Source organism: Vicia villosa, linkage group LG3, assembly GCF_029867415.1.
Source record: "Vicia villosa cultivar HV-30 ecotype Madison, WI linkage group LG3, Vvil1.0, whole genome shotgun sequence".
Classification (NCBI taxonomy): Eukaryota; Viridiplantae; Streptophyta; class Magnoliopsida; order Fabales; family Fabaceae; genus Vicia; species Vicia villosa.
In genome coordinates, this window is record NC_081182.1 from 90,389,958 (window position 1) to 90,417,225 (window position 27,268).

General features: G+C 33.4%; 4 protein-coding genes and 1 long non-coding RNA gene across 5 annotated transcripts; all 5 read left to right on the plus strand.

Moving 5' to 3' along the window:
• The first annotated feature begins 4,184 nt into the window (after positions 1 to 4,184).
• Positions 4,185 to 5,871, plus strand: LOC131656322 (probable small nuclear ribonucleoprotein G). The gene is made up of 3 exons (XM_058926059.1): positions 4,185 to 4,581; positions 5,401 to 5,524; positions 5,636 to 5,871. Exons 2-3 carry the CDS (start codon positions 5,423 to 5,425, stop codon positions 5,696 to 5,698), a joined length of 165 nt encoding a protein of 54 aa, XP_058782042.1. The 5' UTR covers positions 4,185 to 4,581; positions 5,401 to 5,422; the 3' UTR covers positions 5,699 to 5,871.
• A 382-nt stretch (positions 5,872 to 6,253) lies between these two features.
• Positions 6,254 to 7,889, plus strand: LOC131656323 (uncharacterized). Its single transcript, XR_009300066.1, has 4 exons — positions 6,254 to 6,528; positions 6,853 to 7,073; positions 7,190 to 7,394; positions 7,487 to 7,889. It is a non-coding gene; the product is annotated as an uncharacterized LOC131656323 (long non-coding RNA).
• A 1,844-nt stretch (positions 7,890 to 9,733) lies between these two features.
• On the plus strand, positions 9,734 to 10,390 carry LOC131658525 (agamous-like MADS-box protein AGL80). Its single transcript, XM_058927811.1, has one exon. The coding sequence runs from the start codon at positions 9,734 to 9,736 to the stop codon at positions 10,388 to 10,390; it is 657 nt and encodes a 218-aa protein (XP_058783794.1).
• A 6,878-nt stretch (positions 10,391 to 17,268) lies between these two features.
• On the plus strand, positions 17,269 to 17,931 carry LOC131658526 (agamous-like MADS-box protein AGL80). The gene has a single exon (XM_058927812.1). It carries the CDS (start codon positions 17,269 to 17,271, stop codon positions 17,929 to 17,931), a length of 663 nt encoding a protein of 220 aa, XP_058783795.1.
• Positions 17,932 to 25,920: 7,989 nt separating this feature from the next.
• Positions 25,921 to 26,934, plus strand: LOC131658527 (uncharacterized). Its single transcript, XM_058927813.1, has one exon. The coding sequence runs from the start codon at positions 25,921 to 25,923 to the stop codon at positions 26,932 to 26,934; it is 1,014 nt and encodes a 337-aa protein (XP_058783796.1).
• Positions 26,935 to 27,268: the final 334 nt, after the last annotated feature.

Here is a 27,268-nt window from a genome sequence, read left to right on the forward strand (position 1 = left end):
TTTTGGCTCAAGCAATCTCCTCAAGCTCCAACTGCTCAAGACTACACAAGAATTGGGCACACCTATCTTGCTCCTAAGCAACAAATCTCTAATTAGGGTTTTGAGGATTTTCAAAGAAATTGAACTTCTGAGACCTCAAATGGACTTCATAGCTTCCCACATGTCTCAAAGTATCTCCATGCCAAGTTTCAAGTCCTACAGTGCAGGATTGCTCAATCGATTGCTCAAATGATCAAGAGTTGACTAGTTTTACCTAAAAGTCAATATACAGTCAAAAGTCAAGATTTTTGGTCAATATCAAGGATTTGAGGAAACATTCATAATTTGATTAAGGGTTGATGATGATTCATCAAGAAAAGCTCAGAAATCAACAAAACTCAAAACTTCCAAATTAGGGTTTTTAAACCAAAAATCAGCTGAACTTTGACCAGCCATAACTTTCACGTGGTTCGTCATAAATTGTCCAAATAAAGCTTATTTTGAAGGAAATTTAATTCTCTACAACTTTGTCTCTCTAAAGACTTGGCCAAATATGCTTCAGTTGAGAGATACGAGCCCAAACATTATAAGTCATTTCAAAATCAACAAAAAGACACTTTTTCTCAAAGAGTGGTACAAGAATATGGAAGACTCAATTTAGATGAAGCCAAAAGGATCATGTATAGGACATCTTGAGCTTTCTAAAAAGTATTAGAACACCGTCATATGATCAAAATTGAGAAAGTTATGAATGATGCAAGTTAGGTTATTTTTGAGAAATGCTTGAAACCATAATTGGCAAAATTCATACTTTTGAGAATTAGGCCTTAACATTTGGATTTCCCGCGTGATTTAGAGCCCAAACGAGGTCCATTGGTCAAATAATATATTTTTTATGATATTATTTTATTTATATTTGATTTTAATCTTTTAAATTCAAATAAAATCAAATAAAATCATGAAAGAATAGAGACGTGCATGAAATAGATTGAGCTCAAAAAATAGAAAGTTTTGAAGCAAATTTTCAAATCAAATTTTCATAATCAAGAGGATGATTCTTTCCATAAACTTTTGACCTAATTCTTCCCTCTATATAAGTACAACAAGACTTGAATCAAAGGACGAAAATCCTAGTCTCAAAGAACACATTCCAAAATTCACAAAATTTCCAAATCTAGGACGATACAAAGAATTTTGCAGCCATTTTCAAAGCTAACAAACCCTCCCGTTCAGCTCTTGGGAGAGCATAAGGTAAATCTACGAAGCCCTGAAAAATTGATCGCGCATGGAATACACACATCATGAATAACAACTTTGTTCGTATTTTCAATTTTTGTATTTCGCATACTAATGCGCTTTGATAGAATTTGATGATGCTATCGTGTTCCCGAGACCATTTAGAACAAGTTTGGATGCTTACACGAGTGGTTGAGGGCACTGTTTCGTAAACGCCATTGTTAGGGCATACGAGTTCATGCTGGTTTTTTTGCAGGTGTTAATTTCCCATAATTTTCTATGAAGTTTCTTCGAGAAACCGTAGCTAATCTCACGTTAAGCTGTAGCAAAAATCTAGGCTCACATGGTTGAGGAAGATGAATAGAGAACGAAGACATTTGACCCTACAGTGTGGCCCTTTCCTGCGTTTTTGTTGGACAGTCAACATAAGCTCTTCCTCTCTCCACTCTGATTGGCCACGGGAGGGATGTTGGGGCCCAGCGTATGACTGACCCCATTAACTGCTTGTTTCTATATTTATTGTTTTCTGACTAATCATCTAACGTAATGAAGCGTGCAGCCGGATTGGTTGAGAGGAGATCCATCACCTTTAGGACTGGGGTTAAAACCTTACCCCGTGCAAATACTTTTTTGCAATTGTGTGTTATGCTGCATTCACAAATCCAACGCGCGTTGTCCACAAGAGCCTGCGATGCACCCTCGTTCTCCACCCTTTGATCTCCCTGAGCGCAAATCTGAAGGATCCTGGAAGTGCTCCCCATGGAGCTCCCTTGGAGGGCAATCATACCAGATCCTAACTACCATAGTTCTTTTTTTTCTCTTTTCAATTTCTTTTCTTTCTTTTTATCATTATTATTAATTAACCAAAAAACATTAATAGGTTAGTGTTGTCCATTTTTTTCATTTGGCCAGTTAGAATTAGGTTTTTTAGCCAATTTAAATAATTGGGTTAATTAAGGTTTTTCAGCCAAGATAATTAATTTAGTTAATTTTCTTAATTAGGTTTTCTAGCGAATTATTGATTAATTGAGTTTTAACCAATAGTTAATTAATTTAGAATTAGGGTGTAATTAATTAAAATTACTTTAGACTATTAAGTTTGGATTAATTAATATTACCTAGGTTTCTACCTTCTAACCTTAATCCCCTTTTCTCCAATTTTCAATCTTTATTATTATATTTGTAACTGCTCACAGTTTGTAATAGTTTAGATTTAAATTCCCTGCAATTTTTCACTATTATGTAACTGCTCCGAGTTTGTAATAGTTTTAACTAGGATTTTACTTTTCGCACTCCCCGATTTTTTGGTTATGTATCCCTCATCCCGAAGCCATGAAATAGTTACGATTTAATTTCTGCTTTTACTTTCTGCACCACTCAACTGCTTTGATGTATGCTAATTAGGGTGTGTATGGCAAGATTAATCAATTGACCATTAGATCATTAACTCCAAGACTAAATATTTGAATCAAAACACCCTTCACACACTCACCTTTAGGGTAACCCTCTCTCGTTGCCTTCGATTATATGGTCAAGTCCCTCGAACGTAGGGATGTCTTAGCAAGGTTTCCTCCAATTAATATCATCTTAGTCCTTTCGATATAAATATCATAGTCCCTTCGATTTTACCTACGATGAAAAGATCTTGTCCCTCGAGTTGCCTACGAAATTCATGATAGTCCCTTCGAATGCTAATACATCATTACACGTTGCCTTCTATGACCATTCGATGTCCCTTCACATCCAATGTATAGGACTACCTACCCATTAATGGTATGGATAGTACTATCACTCAAGGAAAGACTTTAAGAACAAAAAAGACCTTACAAACTTAGGGTAGGTAACTCCTGATTGCTTGCTCAGCATAAAACATTCAAAATGCTTTTCACACCTCGTTTTCCAAAACATCTTTCCAGATAACACTTTGTATACATCCGCACGAGGATCATTACAAAGTTAAAGTTCTTTTACAAACTGTTTTTCTAAACACACACTACACTTTCAAACTTTTCAAAACAAACAAGTGAGCTAAGCAATTAAGAGCCCATGGATAACCATGGATGAAAAGGATGCTAACACCTTCCCTTTTCATAACTTACCCCACCGAACTCAAAATCTTTTAAAGGTCTTTCTTGTTCTTTTTGTCTTTTCTAATTAGATAAAATAAAATTCGGTGGCGACTCTTGCTTACCGCAACATGTTTTGTGAAATAACAAAACAAAAAATCAGTTCTCCCACCTTATTACAGTGACCAACAATGAGACTGTGGGTAAGGGTGGCAAAACGAGTCCGGCCTGTGAAGAAAGCCTGTTTTGCCCACACTTTTTTGCGGGCGGGACAAGGTTTTTGGCATGCTCTCTATAATGTGCCCGCCCCGCCTCATTTTGTGTGGGCTTTTCTGGACATGAGTTTTTTTATACAATTTTACTATTTTTAGACCTAAAAAATTTAATGCATGCAGGTCTTCCCTGCCTCGCACTCATTTTTTTTACAGGACAAAATAAGATTTTAGTCCCGCACTCTCAAATACACTACTAAAAATATGACATTTGCTTAAAGGATTTTACATCAGGTATCAAAATATATGATGTGAAAAATATTTGTCAAAAGATTTTACATCATGTATTTATTTTTAATGATATAAATAATATATGAAAAAATGAAAGAAACAAGCGGTGAAAGAAACATCAGGTATTTGCTTAAAGGATTTTACATCAGGTATTTACAGTGGTATTATTGTAAATAAAATGAAAAAAATAAGCGGTGGCAGAATTGTAAATAAAATGAAATTCTTGTTATAAGGAATTTTACATCGGGTCTATATATTAACCGATGAGAGAAATTCTATGCACGGTTGGCCTTTACATCGGGCCTTCATAATAACCGATAAGAAATTCTATGCACAATTGGCCTTTACATCGGCCAATAAAAAACCGATAGGAAATGTTAACACAATTTTTTCTTAAAACCCTATTCCTTCTTTTGCAGCCACAAATCTTTTATCTTTTCTTCTTCGGCCGAAACCTCATTCTTCTGCCGAAACCCATACTAGCCGTCACCACCTACTCCTCCGTTCGCCTTGAATGTGTGACTCCACCGTCGGAAAATCCAACTTCCTCTCACGATACGCTCGCAACGAGTTCAATCTTCACTCCAAAGTTTCAATCGGAGTTGAATTTCAAACTCAGAGCTTAGAAATTGATTCCAAAGAAGTAAAGGCTCAGATTTGGGATACTGCATGTCAAGAATGGTTTCGCGCTGTTACGTCGGCGTATTACAGAGGCGTCGTCGGTGCTCTCGTTGTTTATGATATTAGCTGGAGAACTACGTTTGATAGCATCGGTAGATGGCTCGATGAACTCAAGAGTTAGTGTCTTATCTTCTTTCATTACTTCAGTTTCTAGATCTGATCTCGTAGTTTACTCATTGTTATTTTATGCTTTTTGTTTTGGATCTATCGTTTCCGCTTCAAAATCTATAGATATATTGTTTATTTTCATTCTATTGCCTAATTTGTTTGTTAATTACTTTGATTGTGTGAAAATTTTCAAAGTAACAGCGTTAAGTAGTGGGGAGGGGGTCGCGTCTTGCCAGTTTTTTATGAAGTAAATTTGGGAGGTTTGTACTGAGTGACAAAATAGAGGGGCTCAGAGGAGTTCATTATATTTCCCCTTTTTTAAATATAATTTTGGATCTGGGTGGGGTAGAGAGAAATGAAGAGTTATGAACTCGCACCCAATTCTCTTTGACCACAAAGTTCTCTTTGTTTCTTGCTACATTGCGTTCTTTGACTCGATTTCCTCCTTCCTTTCTCTGACCACTTCTCTTTTCTCTTTACTGTGCAGCTTTGCGATACTTAAGTCCTTGTAGCAATTAGGAAAAAATTTAGGTTTAAAATGAGAATAGGGCTTGATATACCATATAATGATTTATTTCAACTATGCATATAAACCTTAATCATTTGGGATGAATTGGGTCTTTTCTCTGTTTGAGTTTTGTTATTTTCTTAGTTATTTACATCTTTGTTTAGCACTCGTGAATTTTGCTCTTGAATATTTTTCTTTATATGTATCTATGCTCACATGGTTTAAACATGTGTATCTATGGATTTTGTTGCTTCTTTGGTGAAAACATGTTTTACAATTTTGAGAAGAGTTATCCTGAATTTATTTATTTATTTTGCAGTCAATAGCTGAATGAAAATCACATGATTGTTGGTACCTTCCGGGGCTTTGACCAGCTTATGAATTTGGTTGTTGACAATACTGTGGAGGTGAATGGCAATGAGAAAAATGAGATAGGGATGGTGGTAAGTCCTCATATTATTCACTTTCAATTTTATATTAGCGGTTTAGGTGTATTATAAATTTTGAACATGTTCTTTTTATTGTTCATTGTTAATTTCACTTTGATTCTTCAGGTAATCAGAGGAAATAGTGTGGTAACTGGAGAGGCACTTGAACCAGTAATCAGGAGCATCTAATATGTGTTTCTTGTAAACATTTATGAGTAAATTGTAAGGTTTAAGTTTTCAATTCAACAATTTCCGGTTTTTGAATGTAATTGGGATTATTAGTATTGTCATGCTATATTTCTAGTTTATTTTCAATCCAGGATACCTTCAGTAGTTTAGTGGATTGTATTGGTATAACTAAAATGATGTATATGTCTTCTTCAGTTAAATTGATACTTTTCTATTGCATATAACATTAGCAATTCTCACTTTCTATTTATTCTCTTTAATCTAAAAATATTAGTTGTTTATAGTGACTATTAGAGCTTTCACTTCTCTTTTTATTTTGTAGGAATTACACTTGATGTTTCGTTTTTGTTTTGTTTTAAGGAATTACAGTTTTCACTTCTCTTTTACTAGTGTCACAACCTGCTCTAATTTTTACATTTAAAATGTCCCGTTTTTCCTGAATTTTGCATTTAAGAAATTATTGGCTCGCGTATTAGATGCTCTCTTTCAGATGTTTTGCAGCACTCTTTAAAATTAAGATAATTTTTGACATCGATGTTAAAAACAATATATTACATCGGGCCGTTGAGGCAACCGATGTAAAATGTTGCATATATATTTTGTTTTTAAAAAAAGTGGATTTTTTTCATATCAGACATACAATTAAACCGATGTGGTATGTGTATTTTTCACATCGGGTTGTGGCCCGAAGGATGATGGCGTTCATCCAGATTCGCTTGATGAGAACCTTAAGGAACTGATGAAGTAGGTTGATGTTAAGTGAACAAAGTATGGGATCGTGTTGGGTGACACACGAGAAGCACAGTCAAAGGCTTGGAACAGCATTAAAGGTATTTTCCTCTACAACATTAAAGGCATTCTAAGTTGACAGAATTAAATTTACATAAAAATTTGAATTAACTTGAGTTAAGTGGTAACAATGCAATTATAGTCATTTTCATTTTCAACACACACGAAAAACACACACGAAAAATAGTTTGAATTGGAAAAATTGGTGTTTGTTTCCTTCATGGGTATCTTGGTCTCCCATTTCATGGCAAAACATAGTCTACCAAATACTAATGAATACACTACTAATCTTTCATACATCACATGAATCAGCAATGAATCATGCTACTAATAACAAACCTTCATCTTCTAATAAATCATTTCAGCAGCGTAGACATGCTAGTCAGAGAATGATGTTGCGTTGTCCTAGTGATCAAGACGGTGAAACCTTTCATTCAACGGTGGCTGTTACTATTTCGTTACCGTCTTTTCTTCATCGTTCTAGTTCTTACCATCATCGGTCTTCTGTTGTTTCTCACTAGTTTCCGTTACCAGAATCGCCGTTGACTCCACGACCTCATCATCATGCTACGTTACCCTTTTCCAGGTTATTAAATACTACTATTAAAATCATTTCCCTCTCAAATACACTAAATACTACTATTAAATACTACTATATATATGAGATATTTCCATTTATCAGTCTCATATTATTTTGTACAGGCAACAGCTCTAGTAAAGATACTAGAAAACACTCATGACAATTTATATGAAGCTATTTCCAAATTCAAGTTTCAATTTACTGCTACCAATACCTCAACAAGCATATTCTCCAGTCTTGTTACTAGTTCTAGAAGAATAAGCAGCGTAGAGAAGGAAAACTAATTGGACGAGGATCATTTGGAAGTGTTTATCATGCAACAAACCTGTATGTAGACATTTTTCTCTTTGTTTAGTCTAATCTATCTTAAAGTTGTTCATTTGTGCTATTACTCATGCGCATTTATGTTTTTCTAACAGAGATACTGGAGCCTCACGCGCTATGAAAGTGGTAAATCTGTTTCCTAATGATCCTAAATTGACATGGTGTCCTGTTTTATGTGATAATAATCAGATGAGTTCAATCATTAAATAGTTTAATAGTTTATGAAAACACTGCATCTATATGAATACATTTCCACTCTTTTATAATGATATTTTGGTGTCGTGTTTTCCAGGCATTTATGTAAGAGAGGACTTATATAACACTCTAGTGGTTGATTTTATGGAGGGTGCAAGTGAAGATATAAGAATGTTAAAATACATATATGTGATTTCTTTTGTAAGATTCTTATATTTGATTTCTTTTCTGTTAGATTCTAAGTATATTGAATGAAACTTTCTATGTTGAAATATTTGAATTTAATATAAGATAATTTTTTAATTTTAGTGATTTAACTTTTTCATTGTTCTTAATGTATTTTAAAATATTTATAATCAGTCATTTAATTTTAATATTAGTAATATTTGTCAATGTAAAATTATAAATTTATTATATTTTCATATAATAAAAATTTTGTTTATTGAAGTTTTAGTGGCAGCAAAAAGATAATTTATATTTAAAAAAATCTTAAAATTTTTATAAGTTTTAGTGACACCTAAATAGTCGTAGGTATAAGTTTTACTAATTATAATATTAGGATAACCTATAGTGACAGCCGTATGGTTGTAGGTAAAATTTTGTCTGTAGCTAAAAGTTACAGTGACATCTAATTTAGCGTCACACCACACCCCCTTAAAGTTGACGCCAAAGGCAGGTGTCACTAAAAGTTTTGCAGACATTTAGCTACAGATTATTGACTTTTAGTGATAATTTTTGAGTGTCACGGAAAGTCAATTTTCTTGTAGTGATGTATAAATGGAAAACAATAAATTACCAGTTGGAAATTATTAAAGCAGTACCTTATAGAAACCAATCCAATTGGTTATACATTCAAAATAAATAACAACAGATTATTCAGAATAAGCTATTTTTTACATTAAATGTTTTTTTTACTTATCAAAAAAAAATAGTTTTCTTGCTTCTTTTGTGTTCAATATTTTTCTTTTTTTAGGATGAATTTCTTATAATCTAATATATCCAATTAAAAACATTTACTTATTTATTTGTTTTTTCCTATAATCTAAATATTATTATTGTTTCTTAGACAGTGTAAAGTGAAAAAGAATATTTCTAATGCTATAAAAGTTTTTTGTTTATTCATTCTATTATTTTCTATGCGTATATGGAAGTAAAGTAATGCTGGAAAGAAAAGTTTTGCGTATAACAAATATGATGTTTATTGACGCTTAGCCATCGGTGACTAAATATGATATAAGACTATGGGTATTACCCAAGACAAGACTGTAGAATGTAGATAACATTTTAAAAATATTTAATTTAAAATATGAAATTTACAAATGATTACACACTTCATCAGTTTTATCAATGAGCAATGCTATATGTCGCGAGAGTTATATCAACCGAATCTCACGAATGTGCTTATTTGTTATACCATATGATTTTTTTTTAGTACGTACTATGCAGCTTGTGTTTATGATTTATCCATGCTACAGCTATACTATATTGCAGTAGCCACTTAAATTAATCCAATATTTTAAACAGACCTAGGTGTTTCATCACGTGGCAAAAGTATAGAAAGTGTTTCATCACGTGGGAGAAGTATAGAAAATAAATCTTTTTCATAATATGAAATATACTACCTTTATTCATTAGTCAAAGAATGACATATGCATAAGAGTTATGTTGGTGCCATCGTATAAAGAGACATACAGTGACCAATCACATGGTTATACAATCACATGGTTATACGACGATTGTCATATAGCACAATTTATTCGTGATGAAATAACGAATTTGTTTTCGCTACATTTAGCATTTTCCTTTATCAATATACTATAAAAATCTAAGAACTAAAGGTAAAATAAGATCCTATTAAAATATTTGTGCTTGCCTCTATAAATAGTAAGATTTTTAACAAATCCATACCTTCTCAATCCAATTATTCATATTTGATAAATTTAAATAAGTAAATATCATAAGATCATTTCATTTTCTATATCATGCATAAATGGAATTACAATAAAGTGCCAGTTGGAAAATATTCAGGCAGTTCCTTCTAGAAACCAAACCAATTGATCTATATATTCAAATAGATAGCAACTGATTATTCAGAACAATCTACTTTAACTTTTTATCTTCTTTCAATTTTCCTCTTGGTAACAACAATGGGTAGAACAAAGGTGAAACTAGCTTTCATTGAGAATGATGCTGCAAGGAAATCAACATATAAGAAAAGGAAGAATGGTGTATTGAAGAAAGTTGATGAACTAAGCACACTTTGTGGAATTGAAGCTTGTGCCATAATTTTTGGTCCGTATGATCCTCAACCTGAGATTTGGCCAGCACAGGTGGGAGTCCAAAAGGTTCTCTCAAAATTCATGACAGTGCCTGAAATTGAGAAAAGCAAAAAAATGGTGATTCAAGAGATTTTCTTGAAACAAAGGATTATGAAGGTTAAGGAGAAATTAAACAAGCAAAGGAGAGAGAATTGGGAGAAGGAGATGACCATGCTCGTGTTTCAATGTCTCAATGCAGGGAAAATTGTGTACAACAATATCGCAGTGACTGATTTGAAAAATCTATCTTGGATGATGGACAAGAATTTGAAACATATCTGTAGAAGGTTGGAGGGAGAGGATAGTTGCAGTATTAATAGTCAAGACCAGCCTAAAATGGCAGCACTACCACCACCAACAACATCCCAGAATGAAACACTTGAAATGAATAATGCTGACACTATCACAATGAATGATCATGGGGAGGAAGCAATACTGTTTGGTAATGATGCTCAAATTCAAAATGAGTTTTGGAGTAATCTTTAACCTTAGAATGAATTTATCTGTGTTTTGCATGCATTGAGATGAATATGTCCCAAATTTTGATTGTAAGATGAGTTGTTTTATTGTTGTTTTTTCTCTAGCACAAATCTTTATGGTGTAATTTTCACATTTTTATCTTTTATCATTTCTCTAACACAGATCCTACTAGTTTGATTTAATAAAAAATTTACTGTTTGTGGCTTGCAATACTTTTCCAGTAACCATTACTTCTGACTACTAACATAAGTTATTAATAGTTAACATTTATCATTATAATAATGATGATTTAAACCACCCACTAGCATACTGCCAGCTCATCGTCTTCTTCAAAAAACCTGCAAATACGCTTTACAGCGCTTGTTGCAGACAAGCTGTAAAAACTCCTATCTATTACACCTGACCACCACGAAAACACCTCATACGTACATAAAAATCCAAATTAAGGCCATGGCTAGCTTCGTCTTGGTCAGTCAATCTCAATGGTACCTGTTTCAAGCCTCAATTCACGCTTATTCACACAACCCTAAAATTTCGACCAAGAACCCTAATATGGCAATCGATAGCAAACGTGAACAGAAACCCAATTAAATGTCCATAATCAATCAACACATCATCCTAAACAATAATACGCAAACAAAATTCACTATGGATGCATGAATCATCGTACCCGAACTCAAATTTTTCTTGACAAACCGTGGCCTAAATGGAGATAATTCTAGGGGTGTTGAGGTCGTGTGAGTATCCAAACAGCTTCAACAATCACCAATGAACGCGTAGCAATGCTCAGAATTCTATGAAACTTCTCCAATCTCCAAAACCGAGTTTGAGTTTTATAGAGAAATTTTGGCACTTGAATAGGGTTTCTCTCCTCAGAATTCCGTCCCCCAGGGGTCTGGCCTTGTTGTGTTTATATAATAGAAGCATTTAGGGTTATGAGCTTGGGTTGAATCTTATTCAATCCAAGATTGCAAATTTGCAAAAATTTGATTTATGAATGTTTCTAAATTTGATCAATTTTGTTCCAATCTTGTCCAATTAAATTATGCAGGAAAATATATTTGAAATATGGTGTAATTGCTGATTGGATTTGATCCTTATGAGGTGTCTAATCAAATATTTGATTTTCACTTGATTTATGTAATTTTAATCACCATTTAAATGAATAAAAAACCATTTAAAAATCAAATAAAACTCAATAATTTGTAGTAATTGGATTTGATATCTTGGATAACTTGGGGATCAATATTAGGCCAAAAAGGATTGAGCTTGTTTGCAAGAAAATCCATTTTGAATCATTTTTGTTTCACATTTTCCATTCAAAATTGTCCAACTTTGACAAGGCATATCTCCCTCAAGTTTTGAGATATGGAAGAGTTCTAGGACTTTTTGGAAAGCCCAAGATGTCCCCTACAAGCCACTTTGAAATATTTTTTCCATTTGAAGATTTTATCTTGATGATATGGCCCCTTACAAAAACTGCTTTTGGTTGACTTTCAAAAGGGACCTGTAATGTTTTGGCTCATATCTCCCAAATGAAGCATTTCTGGCCTTGGCATTAGAGAGACAAAATTCTATAGAATTCAATTTCCTTTAAAGTTGGCTTTGGTTGGGAAATTTTTGATGTTCCATGTGAAAGTTATGGCTGGTCAAAGTTTAGTTGACTTTTAACTCAAAAAACCCTAATTTAGAAACTTTAAGTTTTATTGATTTCTGAGCTCTCCTTGATGAATCATGATCAACCTTTGATCAAATGATGGATGATACTTCAAAATATTTTTGTTGACCAAGAATCAGGAATTTTGACTGTACTTTGACCATAGTTGACTTTTAGGTCAAACTAGTCAACTATTGACTTTCTGAGCTTCTAACTGAGCAATCTTTGGAATTAAAGCTTGAATTTTTCCATGGGGATGGTTTGAAGTCTAATAAGCCATATGAAATCCATTGGAGACCTTGACTCATCAATTTTCTTAAGAGAATGCAAAACCCTAGTTTAGGAGGTCCTTGATTAGGGGAGTGTGTCTTGAGTTATCCTTTGAGCCTTGAATCATTGTATGAGTTTGAAGGTGAAATGAGATGGGCAAATTTTGGGTATGACAGTAAGCTTGCTATAGAAAGTAATCCCTTTTTACGCAGGTAAACTCGCTAGAACCATAACAGGTAATCTCTTTTACGCAGGTAAGCTTGTTAGAGCCATAATAGGTGACCCCTTCCTTATCCAGGATATATGAAAGGACTTACTAGAACTATAGTAAATCCTTCCCTTTACACAAACTGCGAAAACTTACTAGAACTATAGTAAGTGAATTTTTTACAAACTGCAAAAGCTTGCTAGCACTATAGCAAGTGGACCATTTCTTTTACACAACGGACTGCGAGTCTTCGCTATGTAAGTCTCAGGCTTTAGCAAGACGATCCTCTTTCACCTTCCAGTACAAGGTAAATTTAAGGGTATTCCATTATTTAATAACTCTTCGATTTGAAAAGCGTGAGACCTGCGTATTCTCACGTCATTCAATCCAAGATAATTAAATAGGGGCAGCTGTCATACCCCAAAATTTACCCGATACAATTCACGTCTATTAATTTATTAAGGGTATCTAAATTGGGAGTTATGAGGTTTAACATTTGCATTGTTAAACCAAATCTCTTATAAAAAAAACCTTCTAATTGAATATGGGGGTGTATCTATAGGATGTCCTTTGAGCCCAATTGAAAATTTAGGCCCAATAATTTGTTCCTAATTTTTTATTTTTAATTTTTTAATTTAAATTATATATTTCGGTTTTTCCCTATTTAAAGCATGTTTTTTTTCTAACATTAATTTCTTTTTATACAAATTATATATAAATTATTATCTTTATTTTATTATTTAGTTAGTATTATCATTAAAAACAAATCTATTATATCAATTATATTAATATTACTATTAATCATTATTATGATCAAAATCAAATCTTATGAATCAAATATACAATAAAAGTCCAAATAAAAAATCAATCTAATTTACAAATTGAATCAAATCCTAAAAACCAAAATCAAAACCTAAAATCAAATCAAATCTTATTTCATGAATCAATTTACAATAAATCAAATATATTACAATCAATTACAAAGCAAATCTAATTTATAAAAATCAAATCAAAGATTGAATCACATCAAACAAAATCAAATCCAATTTTATTAACAAATCAAATATATTACAACCAAATCTAATTTACAAAAAATTGAATCATTCCTAAAATGAATTAACACTAAGGCTATAAACAAGAAACCTAAGTCTACAGAAAAGGGGATACAGAAGAAACCCTAATCTAAAAGACGGAGAAAGAGAGATCGGAGAAGGGTGTTGAAGCGCGAAGCCTTCAACCTTGCGCCGACACCTGGAAGAAAAAATGAAGAGGATTAATAAGGAGATTGGAGCTTACACGATCCAGAATTCAAGATAAAAGGTAACCCGAGACACTCAGCTTAGGTTTTTATGTTGAATGCATGTGTGTTTTATTGTTGGTTTCTGAAAATTTAGGGTTAGGGTTCTTCAACTTAGGGTTAGATTAACACCCTTCTGGATTAATATTAAACAAAAAAAATACACCTCATGCATTCTAGTTAAAAGAAAGAATAATTAATTGTTTTAAATTACATGATTAATTTTAAATAGTTGTTATTCGGTTCGATTATGTTTAATAGTCGTGCTGATTAATAATATTTCTTCGGATTAAAAATATTCAAATTGATATTAATAATTGGATATAATTTTATTTGCACACTTAAGGTTTAATTCGTTAATTGTTTTAATCGAATCAATCGATTACTATGATTAGCGACAAAAATTAATTTTTGTCAAGCTAATTTATATTAGGGTCGATTTATTAATTGTTTTAATCAAATCAATTGATTATGATGATTAATAATCAATTATTCAAATTTACTTTAATTTATTTAAACTGGTTCTATTTACTAAAGGTTTTAATCAATTCAATTGGTTACGATAATTAGTAATTCTTTACTAATTTGTTAATTATGTTGATCAAATCAATTGATCAACGCGATTAATAAAATTTCAAAATACTAAAAACGGTTGTATGCCATATAATAAACTTTTAACATCTTCACAAACTACGAATTACACAAAACTGCGACAATTACCAAACTGCATGCGGTAATTTAAAATACACTTTAACATACTAATTTCAATTGCATACAACCTCTAAAAAACACCAACATATCCCGAACTACGTAAACTCTGATCCTCCATAAGGAGGTATGTAGGCACTTGAAACAAGGCGAGTCCCCTTCCCCAAAATTTCAATTGGTTTATGGTTTGCCCTATTTAACTTTTTGTCACCTTTCTTTATTAGCTATAAACCATTGCCTTAGACAAAACCTTAGGAAAGGGTTAAGGGTGCCTAACACCTTCCCTTGACCTGATTATAATAACTTATCCAAATCTCTAAACTTCGTAGGGTTTCCTATTCGCCCTGGCAGAATAGGTGGCGACTCTAAAATCTAAATTTTTAGGGCAGATTGCTACACGTAGTATACATACCAGCACAAAAATATTTTCTTAACAGGGTTGGTGCCCACCTATGATGCTTAATATACAACCCACCCAACCAATCATTTTCTTGGAGATTAAATTTTTCTATGAATGAACACCATTTTTGTAAAAAAAACTAGTTATGAATGTATCATAGACTGCTTCTTTCATTACATACTTGATCCGTTTGTATTCACTATATCTGCTAAGCTTTTCGGGAATTTTTTTCATTATATGCCATGAACACCACCTAAATAAGTTGTAGGCAAGACTAACTCAATATCATTTTTCATAGTCTTATATTGAACGGTCACAATACCTCCTGAAGGTGTTTTTCTAGAATGCAGCGAAGCCATGACTTGAAAAGGCACAAAAAAGAATCTGTATCTTCACCTAATAGCAATCCGCAACCAAGTAATGCTGATTGACCATGGTGATTCACCATACAAATGCAGCAAAAGGCATGTCATACTTGTTAGTCAAGTATGTTGTGTCAAAAGTTACAACATCGCCAAAATATTCGTAAGCGACTCTACTTCTTGCATCAGCCCAAAATACATTCCTCACATGAAAATCATCATCCAAATCTATGTTATAGAAGAAATTTGTATTTTGTTCCCTCAGAAGCACTCTAGTGAAGACAATTTTCCATCGTATCAACTTACCTAGCTAATATGGTGAATTTGATATTCTCATTTGCCACCAGAAGAATGTTGATTCCTCCCCCCTCATTTGGAGAAGTTTAACTCCTTCAAAGATCTTGGTTTTCTCTAAATTACTTTTACAAGATAGAATCATGTTTAGTGTTAAATTATCTTAAAGAGATGTGATTTCTAATCTTAGTAAAAAATTGTCTCTTGTGTGGGTCTTTAGTTGAGAGACTATATCATCTTTTAATTTAATCACCTGTGAAAGAGTCTTGTTTGTTTGGTATATAGATTTTAAGTGGTTGGGATGACAAATTGTTATCCCCATGGACCCAGGTGTCCTTTATGAGTCCTTTCTTTATTTAGGCGGTAGGACTTATTAAATATAGGGGTGCATATCTTATGGTTTTGCACGTTGTGTTGTGGTATATTTGGAAAGCCCATAATGATGTCATAGTTAAAGGAGTCATTTTTTTTGGTGAAAGATAGGTAGGAGAAAAGTTTCTTTCTGGCATGTAAATGATTTTTTGGTAGGTTTGGGGTGAACTCTTGCATCTTCACGGATTGTCTTAGGAATATTATTATCTACTTGCACCTATAAAAAATCGAGTGTTCGTCTTATTTTAAAGTTTAGTGTAATTTTTTTTGTTCTCTTTTTTAGAGACCTGATCTGTCGATGGTAGATTTGGTAGGTTTGAGATCTAACTTGTGAGTAGTGAGGCGATTTTTTTTAATAGATGTGGTCTATTTTCGGATGGTACCTTTCACATTAGTGTGGATTTACTATTTGTTTAATTTATTGTTAAATATTGTATCTCTATGTTTTATCTCACGTTCTGCTGTATCTCTATTTTGTGACTATTCGTTTAATTTACTGTTAAATATTGTATCTCTTTGTGTAATATTTCTCTTATACTTTGGTGTTTTTCTTTCTTTTTAATATATTCTATTTGCCATTAAAAATAAAACTTTTAAAACAAAATATAAATACCTGTATTTAATTTTTTATTCAAAATATTGAATAAAAGTATGTCAAGCTATTCTAAAAACCAACTTCTATAATGATATTTGAATAATATTGACAGAATTAAGTAATTTATTAAATGTCATAAACCCTTGTATTTATGTCTTTATTTTATTTCTGGTAAATATCTTTATTATATTATATTACAATTTTTTTTTTTAAGATTTATCAGATAATCATGCACTTGTAAATTTTAACTAATGTACTATAAATTTTTTAACTTATGTAGCCTATTAAAACAAATTGTTATACTAATGTACTATAAAAATCTAAAAAATAAAAATAAATAAATTCCTATTAGATTATCTGTACGTGCATCTAAAGAGAGTAAAAGCACTTGATTTGGTAAGCTTAACATATATTAAATGTCTTATATTTAATTACTTATATTAAATTACTTATATTTGGTAAACTTAACAAATTAAATGTCATAAAAGCAAAAAAGAATTTTTGAATAGGATGTGATAAAAGCACTTGATTTTTTAAAGCATGCATAAATGGAATAATGATAAAGTATTTTGGAGCACAAAAATGCCAGTTGTAAATTATTCACAGTACCATCTAGAAACAATACCAAATGATCTATATATACAAAATAAATTACAACAGATTCATCAGAACAATCTAATATAATTTTTTTTTTCTTTTCATTGTCCTCTTCGTCACAACTATGGGTAGAACAAAGGTGAAACTGGCTTTCATTGTGAATGATGCTGCAAGGAAATCAACATATAAGAAAAGGAAGAATGGTTTGTTGAAGAAAGTTGATGAACTAAGCACACTCTGTGGAATTGAAGCATGTGCCATAATTTTTGGTCCGTATGATCCTCAACCTGAGATTTGGCCATCCCCATTAGGAGTCCAAAAGGTTCTCTCCAAATTCATGACAGTGCCTGAATTTGAGAAAAACAAAAAAATGGTGAATCCCGAGATTTTCTTGAAACAAAGGGTTATGAAGGTTAAAGAGAAACTAAACAAGCAAAGGAGAGAGAATTGGGAGAAGGAGATGACCATGCTCTTGTTTCAATGTCTCAATGCAGCGAAAATTGTGGACAACAATATCGCAGAGACCGATTTGAAAAATCTATCTTGGATGATTGAGAAGAATTTGAAACATATCTGTAGAAGGTTGGAGGGAGAGGATAGTTGCAATATTAATAGTCAAGTTCAGCTTGAAATGGCAGCACTACCTCCACCAACAACATCCCAGAATGAAACACTTGAAATGAATAATGCTGACACTATCACAATGAATGATCATGGGGAGGAAGCAATAGTGTTTGGTAATGATGCTCAAATTCAAAATGAATTTTGGAGTAATCTTTTACCTTAGAATGAATTTATCTGTGTTTTGCATGTATTGAGATGAATATGTCCCATATTTTGATTGTAAGATGAGTTGTTTTATTGTTGTTTTATCTTTGGGGTATGTGAAGACACTATCGCAGGTTTTTATGGTGTAATATCTTCACATCTTTTCTCGGAAAATTCTTTTGCACACAACTAATCATAAAATTTTAATTAATTAAAATATAAATTTAACATTTTCTCTATTTTTCATAATCACAACCACCAAATAAATCTAATTAACAAAGAAATTTAAATTTTTTTTGGACAGAAAATAAATAATATTCATTCATTCAAATCAATAGAGTACATCGTTGCAATACAAATTCAAAATCGCCAAAAACAAAAAGGATGAATCTGCGAACAAATCCACAACATCCATGTTAATAGCATAAAACGGCAAATTGCATATGCCTATAAATATTAATGTATTGACTGTATTGAGATGTCCGAAATATTCATGCTTCCGGATCTGTAGCGTTGACGGCACCAAAGTCATTGATTGAATCTGCACTAGATTGAAACTAATCTTTCAACCTGAAACAAATGAACACCTCAGAAAAACGGAAAAACAAAATACCCGCACAAAGACGAGAAATCAAAATACACCACAGAAATATGGAAAATCAAAACAAACGATGACCCACAAAATCACAAAAAAGACAAAAAGAAAAGGTGTGAAAAATTTAAATAAATTAATATTATGTAATATTTTTGACAATTATTTCTACCACTAACATATATAAGTTATTAATAGTTAACATTTATCAATATAATAAAGATGATTTATCTCAAAAACTAAGCCACGCTAAAAGATATTTAAACATAATATTTTTTTTTCATCTTCACAATATAGTTAAAAACCATTTCCAACATTATGTAATATATCATACTATATTTTTTGTTATCTAATGGGACATATAAAATGAAATTAAAACTAACAAAATAAAAAGGAGGGGAAGTTAGATTTCTTACTGATACTCAATTTATTCAAAATGTGATATAAATTACATCATAGCTAGATCCATTTATATAGGCTACGAAACTTATAAGTTAAGAAAGTAAATGGCGGTGATGTGCGGTGTAAAATTGCTAGCTGTATTCTAAATTCATTTCTTACTAACTAAGAATATGCCACCTCCTTAATTAGTTGTCCAGCATTAATCTTTCTTAATCATGAAGAATATTGTCCTATATATATTTCCACAACCTTCTTGATTTAATTATTCGAACATTGCCTCCCTTAAATCAAGCTTTAATCATTCCAAGCATTTTCTTCAACTTGTAAAATAACTCAATCTTCAAAGGTTTCGTAAATATATCAGCAATTTATTCTTCAGTGGGACAGTACTCGATCACCACTTCTTTCTCAGCTATCAACTCTCTTATCTTATGGAACCGAATATCAATATGCTTGGAACGTCCATGAAAAACTGGATTCTTACTCAGTGCAATTGCAGACTTATTGTCGCAATATATCTTTGTAGGACTATTCTGTTTCTGATGTATCACTTCTAAAATTCTTCTCATCCATACTGTTTGAGTAGCACAACTGGTTATATTAAGATCTTGGCGCCTGCTTCAAGCCACATAATGCTTTCTTCAATCTATAGACTTTTTCTTCCTTTTCTTTTACTACATATCCTGCAGGCTGCTCAACATACACTTCTTCTTCCAGATTTCCATTAAGAAATGCAGACTTAACATCCATTTGATGTATTTTCCAACTATTTTGAGCTGATATCGAAATAAGCATTCTAATTGTATCTAACCTTGCAACAGGAGCAAATACCTCAAAGTAATCAATATCTGGTTTTTGTTTGTATCCTTTTGCCACCAACCTTGCTTTATACGGATCAATCTCACCATTGGGTTTTTACTTTGTCTTGTACACCCACTTCACTCCTATAGCTTTCTTGTCTGATGGTAACTCTGTCAGCTCCCATGTTTGATTCTTCTCAATTGCATTGATTTCTTCATTCATGGCTTTTCTCCAATTTTCATCATCAGCTGCTTCCTCAAAAGTAAATGGCTCACAATCTGCAAATAAAGCAAAGTTGATAATCTCCTCATCAGATGGGTCATTATCATTACCCAAAACACAATCTTGCAATCTGGCTGGTAATCTACGCGCCCTTTGTTGTCTGTTGAGTGTTTTTGGCTCATCAGGCGTTGTTTGTTGTCTGTTGGATGTCTCTGGCTCATCAGGTGTTAGATTATATTCATTCATCTCTTCGTAATCATTTAAAGTTACTATTGGATCTTTTTGTGACTTTGAGGACCAATCCCACATTCCTCCTTCATCAAAAGTCACATCTCGACTAATAATCACCTTCTTTGTCTCTGGATTGTAAAGCTTATAGGCCTTTGAGTTTGAACTATAACCAACAAAAATACATCTTTCTCCTTTGTCATCTAACTTCTTTCTCAATTGATTTGGTACATGAGCATATAAAATACATCCAAAAACTCTAAGGTGTCGAATTGAAGGTCTTCTTCCACTCCAAGCTTCTTCGGGAGTCTTTTGTTGAACACTTTTTGTTGGACACCTGTTTAAAATATAAACTGCAGTAGCAACAGCTTCTGCCAAAACTCCTTAGGCATTTGTTTAGCCTTCAACATGCATCTCACCATATCCATGATCGTTCTATTCTTTCTTTCAGCAACTCCATTCTGTTGAGGTGTGTACCTTGTTGTTAATTAATGCTCAATTCCATGTTGTTCAAAGAAACTTGTACCAGCGAGGTATTCTTGGCCTCTGTCTGTTCTCAATGCTTTGATTCTACAACCACTTTGTTTTTCTACAAATGCCTTGAATGTCTTGAAGGCATCACATGCTTCTGATTTTTGTTTCAAGAAATACACCCAAGTCTTTCTACTAAAATCATCAATAAAAGTAATAAAGTACTTACAGCCACCTGGTGTTGGTATTTCCACTGAACACAAATCTGAATGAATTATCTCTAACAACTTCTTCGCTTGCCAAGACATTCCAGTTGGAAACGAATCTCTATGCTTTTTCCCAATTTGATAAGTCTCACATACTACATTTGGAATATTCACAACAGGCAATCCAGAAACATATTCTTTTCTCGACAGGTAATTCAAGCCAGAAAAATGAAAGTGACCAAATCTCATGTGCCATAACCAATCATCATTTGGAATGATAGAACTCAAACAAGGAAATTTTTCATGTTGAATTTTCAAAGGAAATAAGCGGTTTGGTGTCACTCTTACCTTTGTGATGAATCTTCCATTTCTATCAATCAACGTGCAAAAGCCATTGTGAATCTGCATGTTGTAACCTTTCTCCGACAGTTGTCCCATACTCAAGAGATTGTGATGAAGGCCAGGAGCATAGAAAACATCACCAATAAAGTTTTGTGTTCCATCTTTCAACCTGATATCAATTCGGCCTTTTCCCAAAATTGGAATATTTGAATTGTTTCCAAACTTCACGGTAGATTTTACCGTTTCGTTTAGAGAAGAAATAATTCCTTGTTCCCACACATATGATTACTACAGCCAGTTTCTAGATACCAAATATCCTCTTCCTCAGAAAATGTATTACTGGCCAAAAATAAATTTTGTGGATTTTCAAAGGACTCACCTGTATTTTTATACGAACTTTCTGCCACATTTGCCTGATGTTTGTATCTGCAATCAGCTATTTTGTGTCCATACTTTCCACAGTGATAACAACTATAATTCATCCTTTCTTGGTTTTATTTACCTCTTCCTCGACCATGAATGTTGAATCCAAAATTGTTCCCTTGACCACGATTGTTGTACCCGAAATTATTTCCACCTCTTCCTTGATTGGATGGATTGAAATTATTGTCTCTCCATTGGTTAAAGTTGCCACGTCCTCTTCCTCCATAATTTCCTCGGCCTCTGCCTCTATAATTTCCTCTTCCTCTATTGAAAGTATTTTGACCTCTTTCTTCTACAATATAACTTGACTCAGAGGTGTTGTTGAAATTTACCTGACTCTTTAGAGCTTCTTCTTTTACCACTATTTTGGTCTTTTCTAATATTCTGTTGACATGAATTTCGATGCTTCCCTGTAAGTCTGCTACAGACAGAGTATCTGTATCGTGGGACTCAATTATTGTAGTCACCACATGGTCAAACTTCATCGGCATCGTACGTAGAATTTTTTCTACCACTTTGCTATCTGGAATATCTTCTCCATATACTCGCATCTTGTTGACGAGATTTATAACACGAGAAAAATATTGTTCTACTGTTTCTGAATTTGACATTTCGTATCTTTCATATTCTTTACGCAGCGATTGTAATTTGGACTTCTGGGCTTTCTCTATTCCTTTATGTGACAACTTCAATATGTCCCACGCTTCTTTAGCAGTTTTGGTATTTGCTATTTTGCCAAATATTGAGTAATCAATTCCTTGATGAATTTGTGAAAGTGCCAATTGATCCCTTCTACGAGTAACTTCGTCAACTCCTTGCTGTAAACCAGGATCCACAAAGCTCCAAACATTGTAAGCTTTTAGATGTGTTGTCATCAACAATTCCCAGTAACTAAAATCCAACTCTGCGGTTAATTTCGGACCGGACTAGACAAAATTATAATTTTCCATATTTCTCAAAAAATACTCACAATAAATTTTGACACAATGAGAACTCTTTTGTTCCTCACACAATCAAAAATATTTTTGACACTCACACTAGCAGAACCTAACCTATTCTAATATCAATTTGTTATCTAATGGGACATATAAAATGAAACTAAAACTAACAAAATAAAAAGGAAAGAGAGATCTTTTATTGATACTCAATTTATTCAAAATGTGATATAAATTACATCATAGCTAGATCCATTTATATAGGCTACAAAACTTATCAGTTAAGAAAGTAAATGGCGGTGACGTGCGGTGTAAAATTGCTAACTGTATTCTAAATTCATTTCTTACTAACTAAGAATATGCCACCTCCTTAATTAGTTGTCCAGCATTAATCTTTCTTAATCATGAAGAATATTGTCCTATATTTCCACAACCTTCTTGATTTAATTATTCAACATTTTTATTCATACATGATGCATTTTAAATATATAATTGGAGATTGGGATGCAAAGGAAATTGTTGTTTTAAATTATATCAATACGGTTAGGTCCAAAGAGAGTGGAGTCGACGGTGTCTTCCGAGGAGGTTGTATTTTCAAAAATCTCGAGTTAAATGGCTTAAAAAAAATGAGAATTTCTTTAGCCACCTCCCTATGGGGGTCACCCCCAGCGAAAATCCTAAAATACCCCTGCTTCGGAAATGAACTTCCGAAGCGCTTTTTTTTTTAAAATAAAATTTCCATAATTCGGAAGTGCATCTCCGAAAACACCTCATGGGGGGTGTTTTCGGAGATGAACTTCCAAAAACCATATTCAAACAGAAAAACCAGTAAGCAGCGGCAATAGAGTTAGCCAGAAGAGAAGGCAGAGTTGAGGAACATCTCATCTTCATGCTCAATATGTAGATTCTTGGATTCCATTAGAAAATCAATTTCTTCGCTTTTAAAATCAATATGTAGATTCTTGGATTTCATCGCCGCGAACACTATCCATCTTCTGGATTATAAACATAGAACTTTGACTTTCCCAGCGCACCCCTTTGTTTGATTTTTTTGTAATGACGTCCCCTGATGATAATGATAAACTATAGCTTACATTGATTGGCTCCTTTGTCTCGCGGAAACTCAAGTTGACAAGACTTTGAACAGCTTCATGTCTCTTACTTTGTTCCATTTTCAGGCTACAACAGGCAAGAAAGCCAAGAATAAGCTTAACCAACCCCCTTAAGTTGAGAATATTATTTGGATCAACATGCTCGAGTTCAACATCATCATTCACAACAGATGATTCTTCTTTGGATAGTGACTCAGAGATATTTCTAGCACCAACTTTTCTGTAAATATCAGATAGTTTACTCTTGAACAATGGTGTCATGTTATGCTTAGGATACCATACAAAAACTTTCTCGCTCTCAAAAATCTTCTTCATATGAAGGTTATATGGAATAAAAACATCTTCCTTATCGGCCAGAAGTATATCATTATTTCCTGATGTCGTAGGTAGTTTCTTCAAACTGTCAGCTCGAGTACCGCTCGCCATTGCTTAACGACAAGGGAGGGTTGATGATCACACCTTTTGAGATAAAGAACGACGAAGATTTAGCGGTTATGTGGAAAATGTTCGACCGATTTTCTTCGAAAGGCCCGATCGAGTTGGACGCCAAACTTCAAAGATCGGCGGACGACGTTATCAAAATGTTGACTCATCCCCACCTACCCGTGTTCAACAATATGTAACTTTAATTTTCAGTAATATTATCGTTGTAATCTTCACCCGATTAAATAAAGCGAATCGTTGTTGTTTTTCATTTTTCTTCTGTCCAGACATAAATTCGGAGGTTCATTTCCGAATTCCATCATGGGGGGTGAGTTCGGAGATGAACTTCCAAAACACCACATTTTCTGAAAATGTAACTTTATTTCGGAGATGCATCTCCGAAATCAATATTTTATATTAAAAAAAACACGTTTTCGGAAGTTCATTTCCGAAAACACCTTTTTTTTCAAAAAAAAGTACCGTTTCGGAAATGAACTTCCGAAACAAGGGGTAATGTTGTAAATTCACCAGGGGTGGGCAAGAAGGTTAGGAGGTGGGTGAAGAAATTCTCAAAAAAATAGGCAAAAATACAAGATTATTTTAATCAAGTTTGAAAATGTGGGGTAAAACATAATCACATTGTTGTTCTAAAAATTAAATATCTTTTGACAAAAGAGGTTTTAAAAATGAGATCAGAGGTGATACATTACTTTTCTTGTCGATTTGCATAAACATTTTCAAAGACACTAGGTATAGATCCGGGGTTAAACGAGTTGGAGATTTAGATTTTAAGACCCGTGTTGTGAAAAGGATGGTTTTATGAACAAAAAGATAAATTGTTTCTCTGTGATCAAGAAACACACAAGGGGATAAAAGATAATAAACAATAAGAATAACAAGAATTTGTTATAACTGCTATTCCTTCCTTTCTCTTTCAATCAAGATGACAAATTACAAGAATAACAAATAACCCTCTCACCCTAAATTAGGATTTGTAGTATACAATGATGAGAGACTAGTATGCTATTTATAATAAACCTAACATACTAAACTAATGGGCTTTTTCACAGATACCCATTACAAGCCAACTTAGGGCACAAGCTAACTTAAACAATATGACATAACAAACAGGCCCAATTCGAAATACTAACAACCACATCATTTCTACACCTACATACTAGAACACACTTCGACTACAGTATGTAAGTCTTCGACCCACATGTGTGGGCGATGCGCGCGGTTCTTCGGGAATTTGAACTTATTTCGGGCCTTGGTATCAATTATCACAAAAGTAAATTGATCGGTATTAACACTAACCCTCATTTCTTAGAGGCGGCTTCCCATTTTCTTTCTTGTAGGTTGGAAGAGAGCAATTTCCATTTCTTAGGAATTCCAATCGGGTTCAATCCGAGGAAGGAAGCTACTTGGAATCCTCTTTTACAAAAGATGAGAAATCGCTTGGAAGGATGGACGAATTGTTTCTTGAATTTGGGAGGTCGTATCACTCTTCTCAAATCCGCCCTTAGTTCGTTGTGCATTTTCACTATGTCCTTCTATAAGATGCCAAAGAAAGTGGTGAAAAAATTTACTAGTGTGCAAAGTAAATTTTTGTGGGGAGGGGTGGAAGATAGAAGGTGCATTCATTGGAAAAAATGGAGCGATGTTACTTTACCCTTATCTAAAGGAGGGTTAGGTATCAAGAATTTGGCAATGTTATATTTGGATCTTCTCAATAAATGGAGGTGGCAGATTCTTTAAGGCCAAAATTCTTTGTGGTATTAGGTGTTAAAATCACGTTATGGTGACTTATCTTCCAAAGATTTTGTCATAGATTGTAAGGTAAAAGTTTATATGTCTTGCTCCGTCTGGTGGAAGGATATCCTTAAGATTAATTCTTCTTCTACTCCTTCTCTTTCTTTATGTGATCCTATTGTTGGGAGTAGCAGATTTATTATTCGCAATGGACTTAATACCCCTTTTTGGTATGCTATTTGGTTGGAAGACAAACCTTTATTCGTGGAATTTCCGGAATTATTTCTTGTTTCCTGTTTAAAGAATTTGTCGGTGGCGGCTATTGGGGGATGGGTGGAAGAGGTGTGGAGGTGGGGTGACTTCGGATTACCCGGTGGTGTAGTGGAGGACCCGGAGTTATCCGCTCAATTATTATCTTTGAAGGAGCGTTTGGAGGACTTTAAAGGGTGGGCTTTAGGAAAAGATACCGTGGTTTGGTCCGGAAATTTGGAGAGGGAATTCTCGGTAGCCTCTTGTTACGATTTTTATGAGAAGTCTAGCTTTCCGTATGGCCCTCCCATTAATCATATGGAAGTGTTCGGATTTTCGTGGAAGACGAACGTTCCGTCCAAAATAAAGGCTTTTGGTTGGAGACTATTTCATAATAGGCTTCCTATGAAAGATCTTTTGGCGACACGAGGTATGTCTTTTCCTTTGGAAGATTTAAAGTGTATTTTTTGCGGTCATTGTGAGGAATCAAGGGATCACTTCTTTTTTGGTTGTTTGGTGGTTAGAAATATTTGGAGAGAAATAGCGTTTTGGGTGGGTAAAGGGGCTTTTTTAGAAGAAAGGTGTTTATCAAATTTTATGGATTGGCATCGATTCTTTGATAGTCAAAATGTTTTGGATAGAAAATTGGGTATAGTTTGGTTAGCTTCAACTTGGTGTCTTTGGTTGGTTAGAAACGGCGTGTGCTTTCGCAAAGAGGCGTGGAATGTGAATAACATCGTTTGGAATATCAAGACTTTAGTTTGGAGGTGGTCTTTTTGTGAAAAATTACACACCCCAATTACTCTTATTATGAGTTTTGTATGGATCCGTTGTATTTTCTCTCGTAATGTAATTGGTTGGTAATTTTTTCTTTTTGAGGGGCGCCCTATCGCCTTTGTAAATGGGTTGGAGAACCCTTAGTTCTCCTATAAATGATATCTTGCTTTCTAAAAAAAAAAATTTACCTCTTTACACAAGAGAGAGGTAAAATGTTCCAGAAATAATAATTACAAATCATAAAATAAAAATAATTTACACCCGCACATCAAGCGGTTCACAAGTTATGTATTCATTTACGCATTCCTATATTACGCAAACTATAGATACATTTTAAAAACATACAATATATTAAACCTACGGCACCTGCGCGCGGGGGTCACATTCTAGTATTTTTAAAAGAGAAAATTTGTATCTCCAC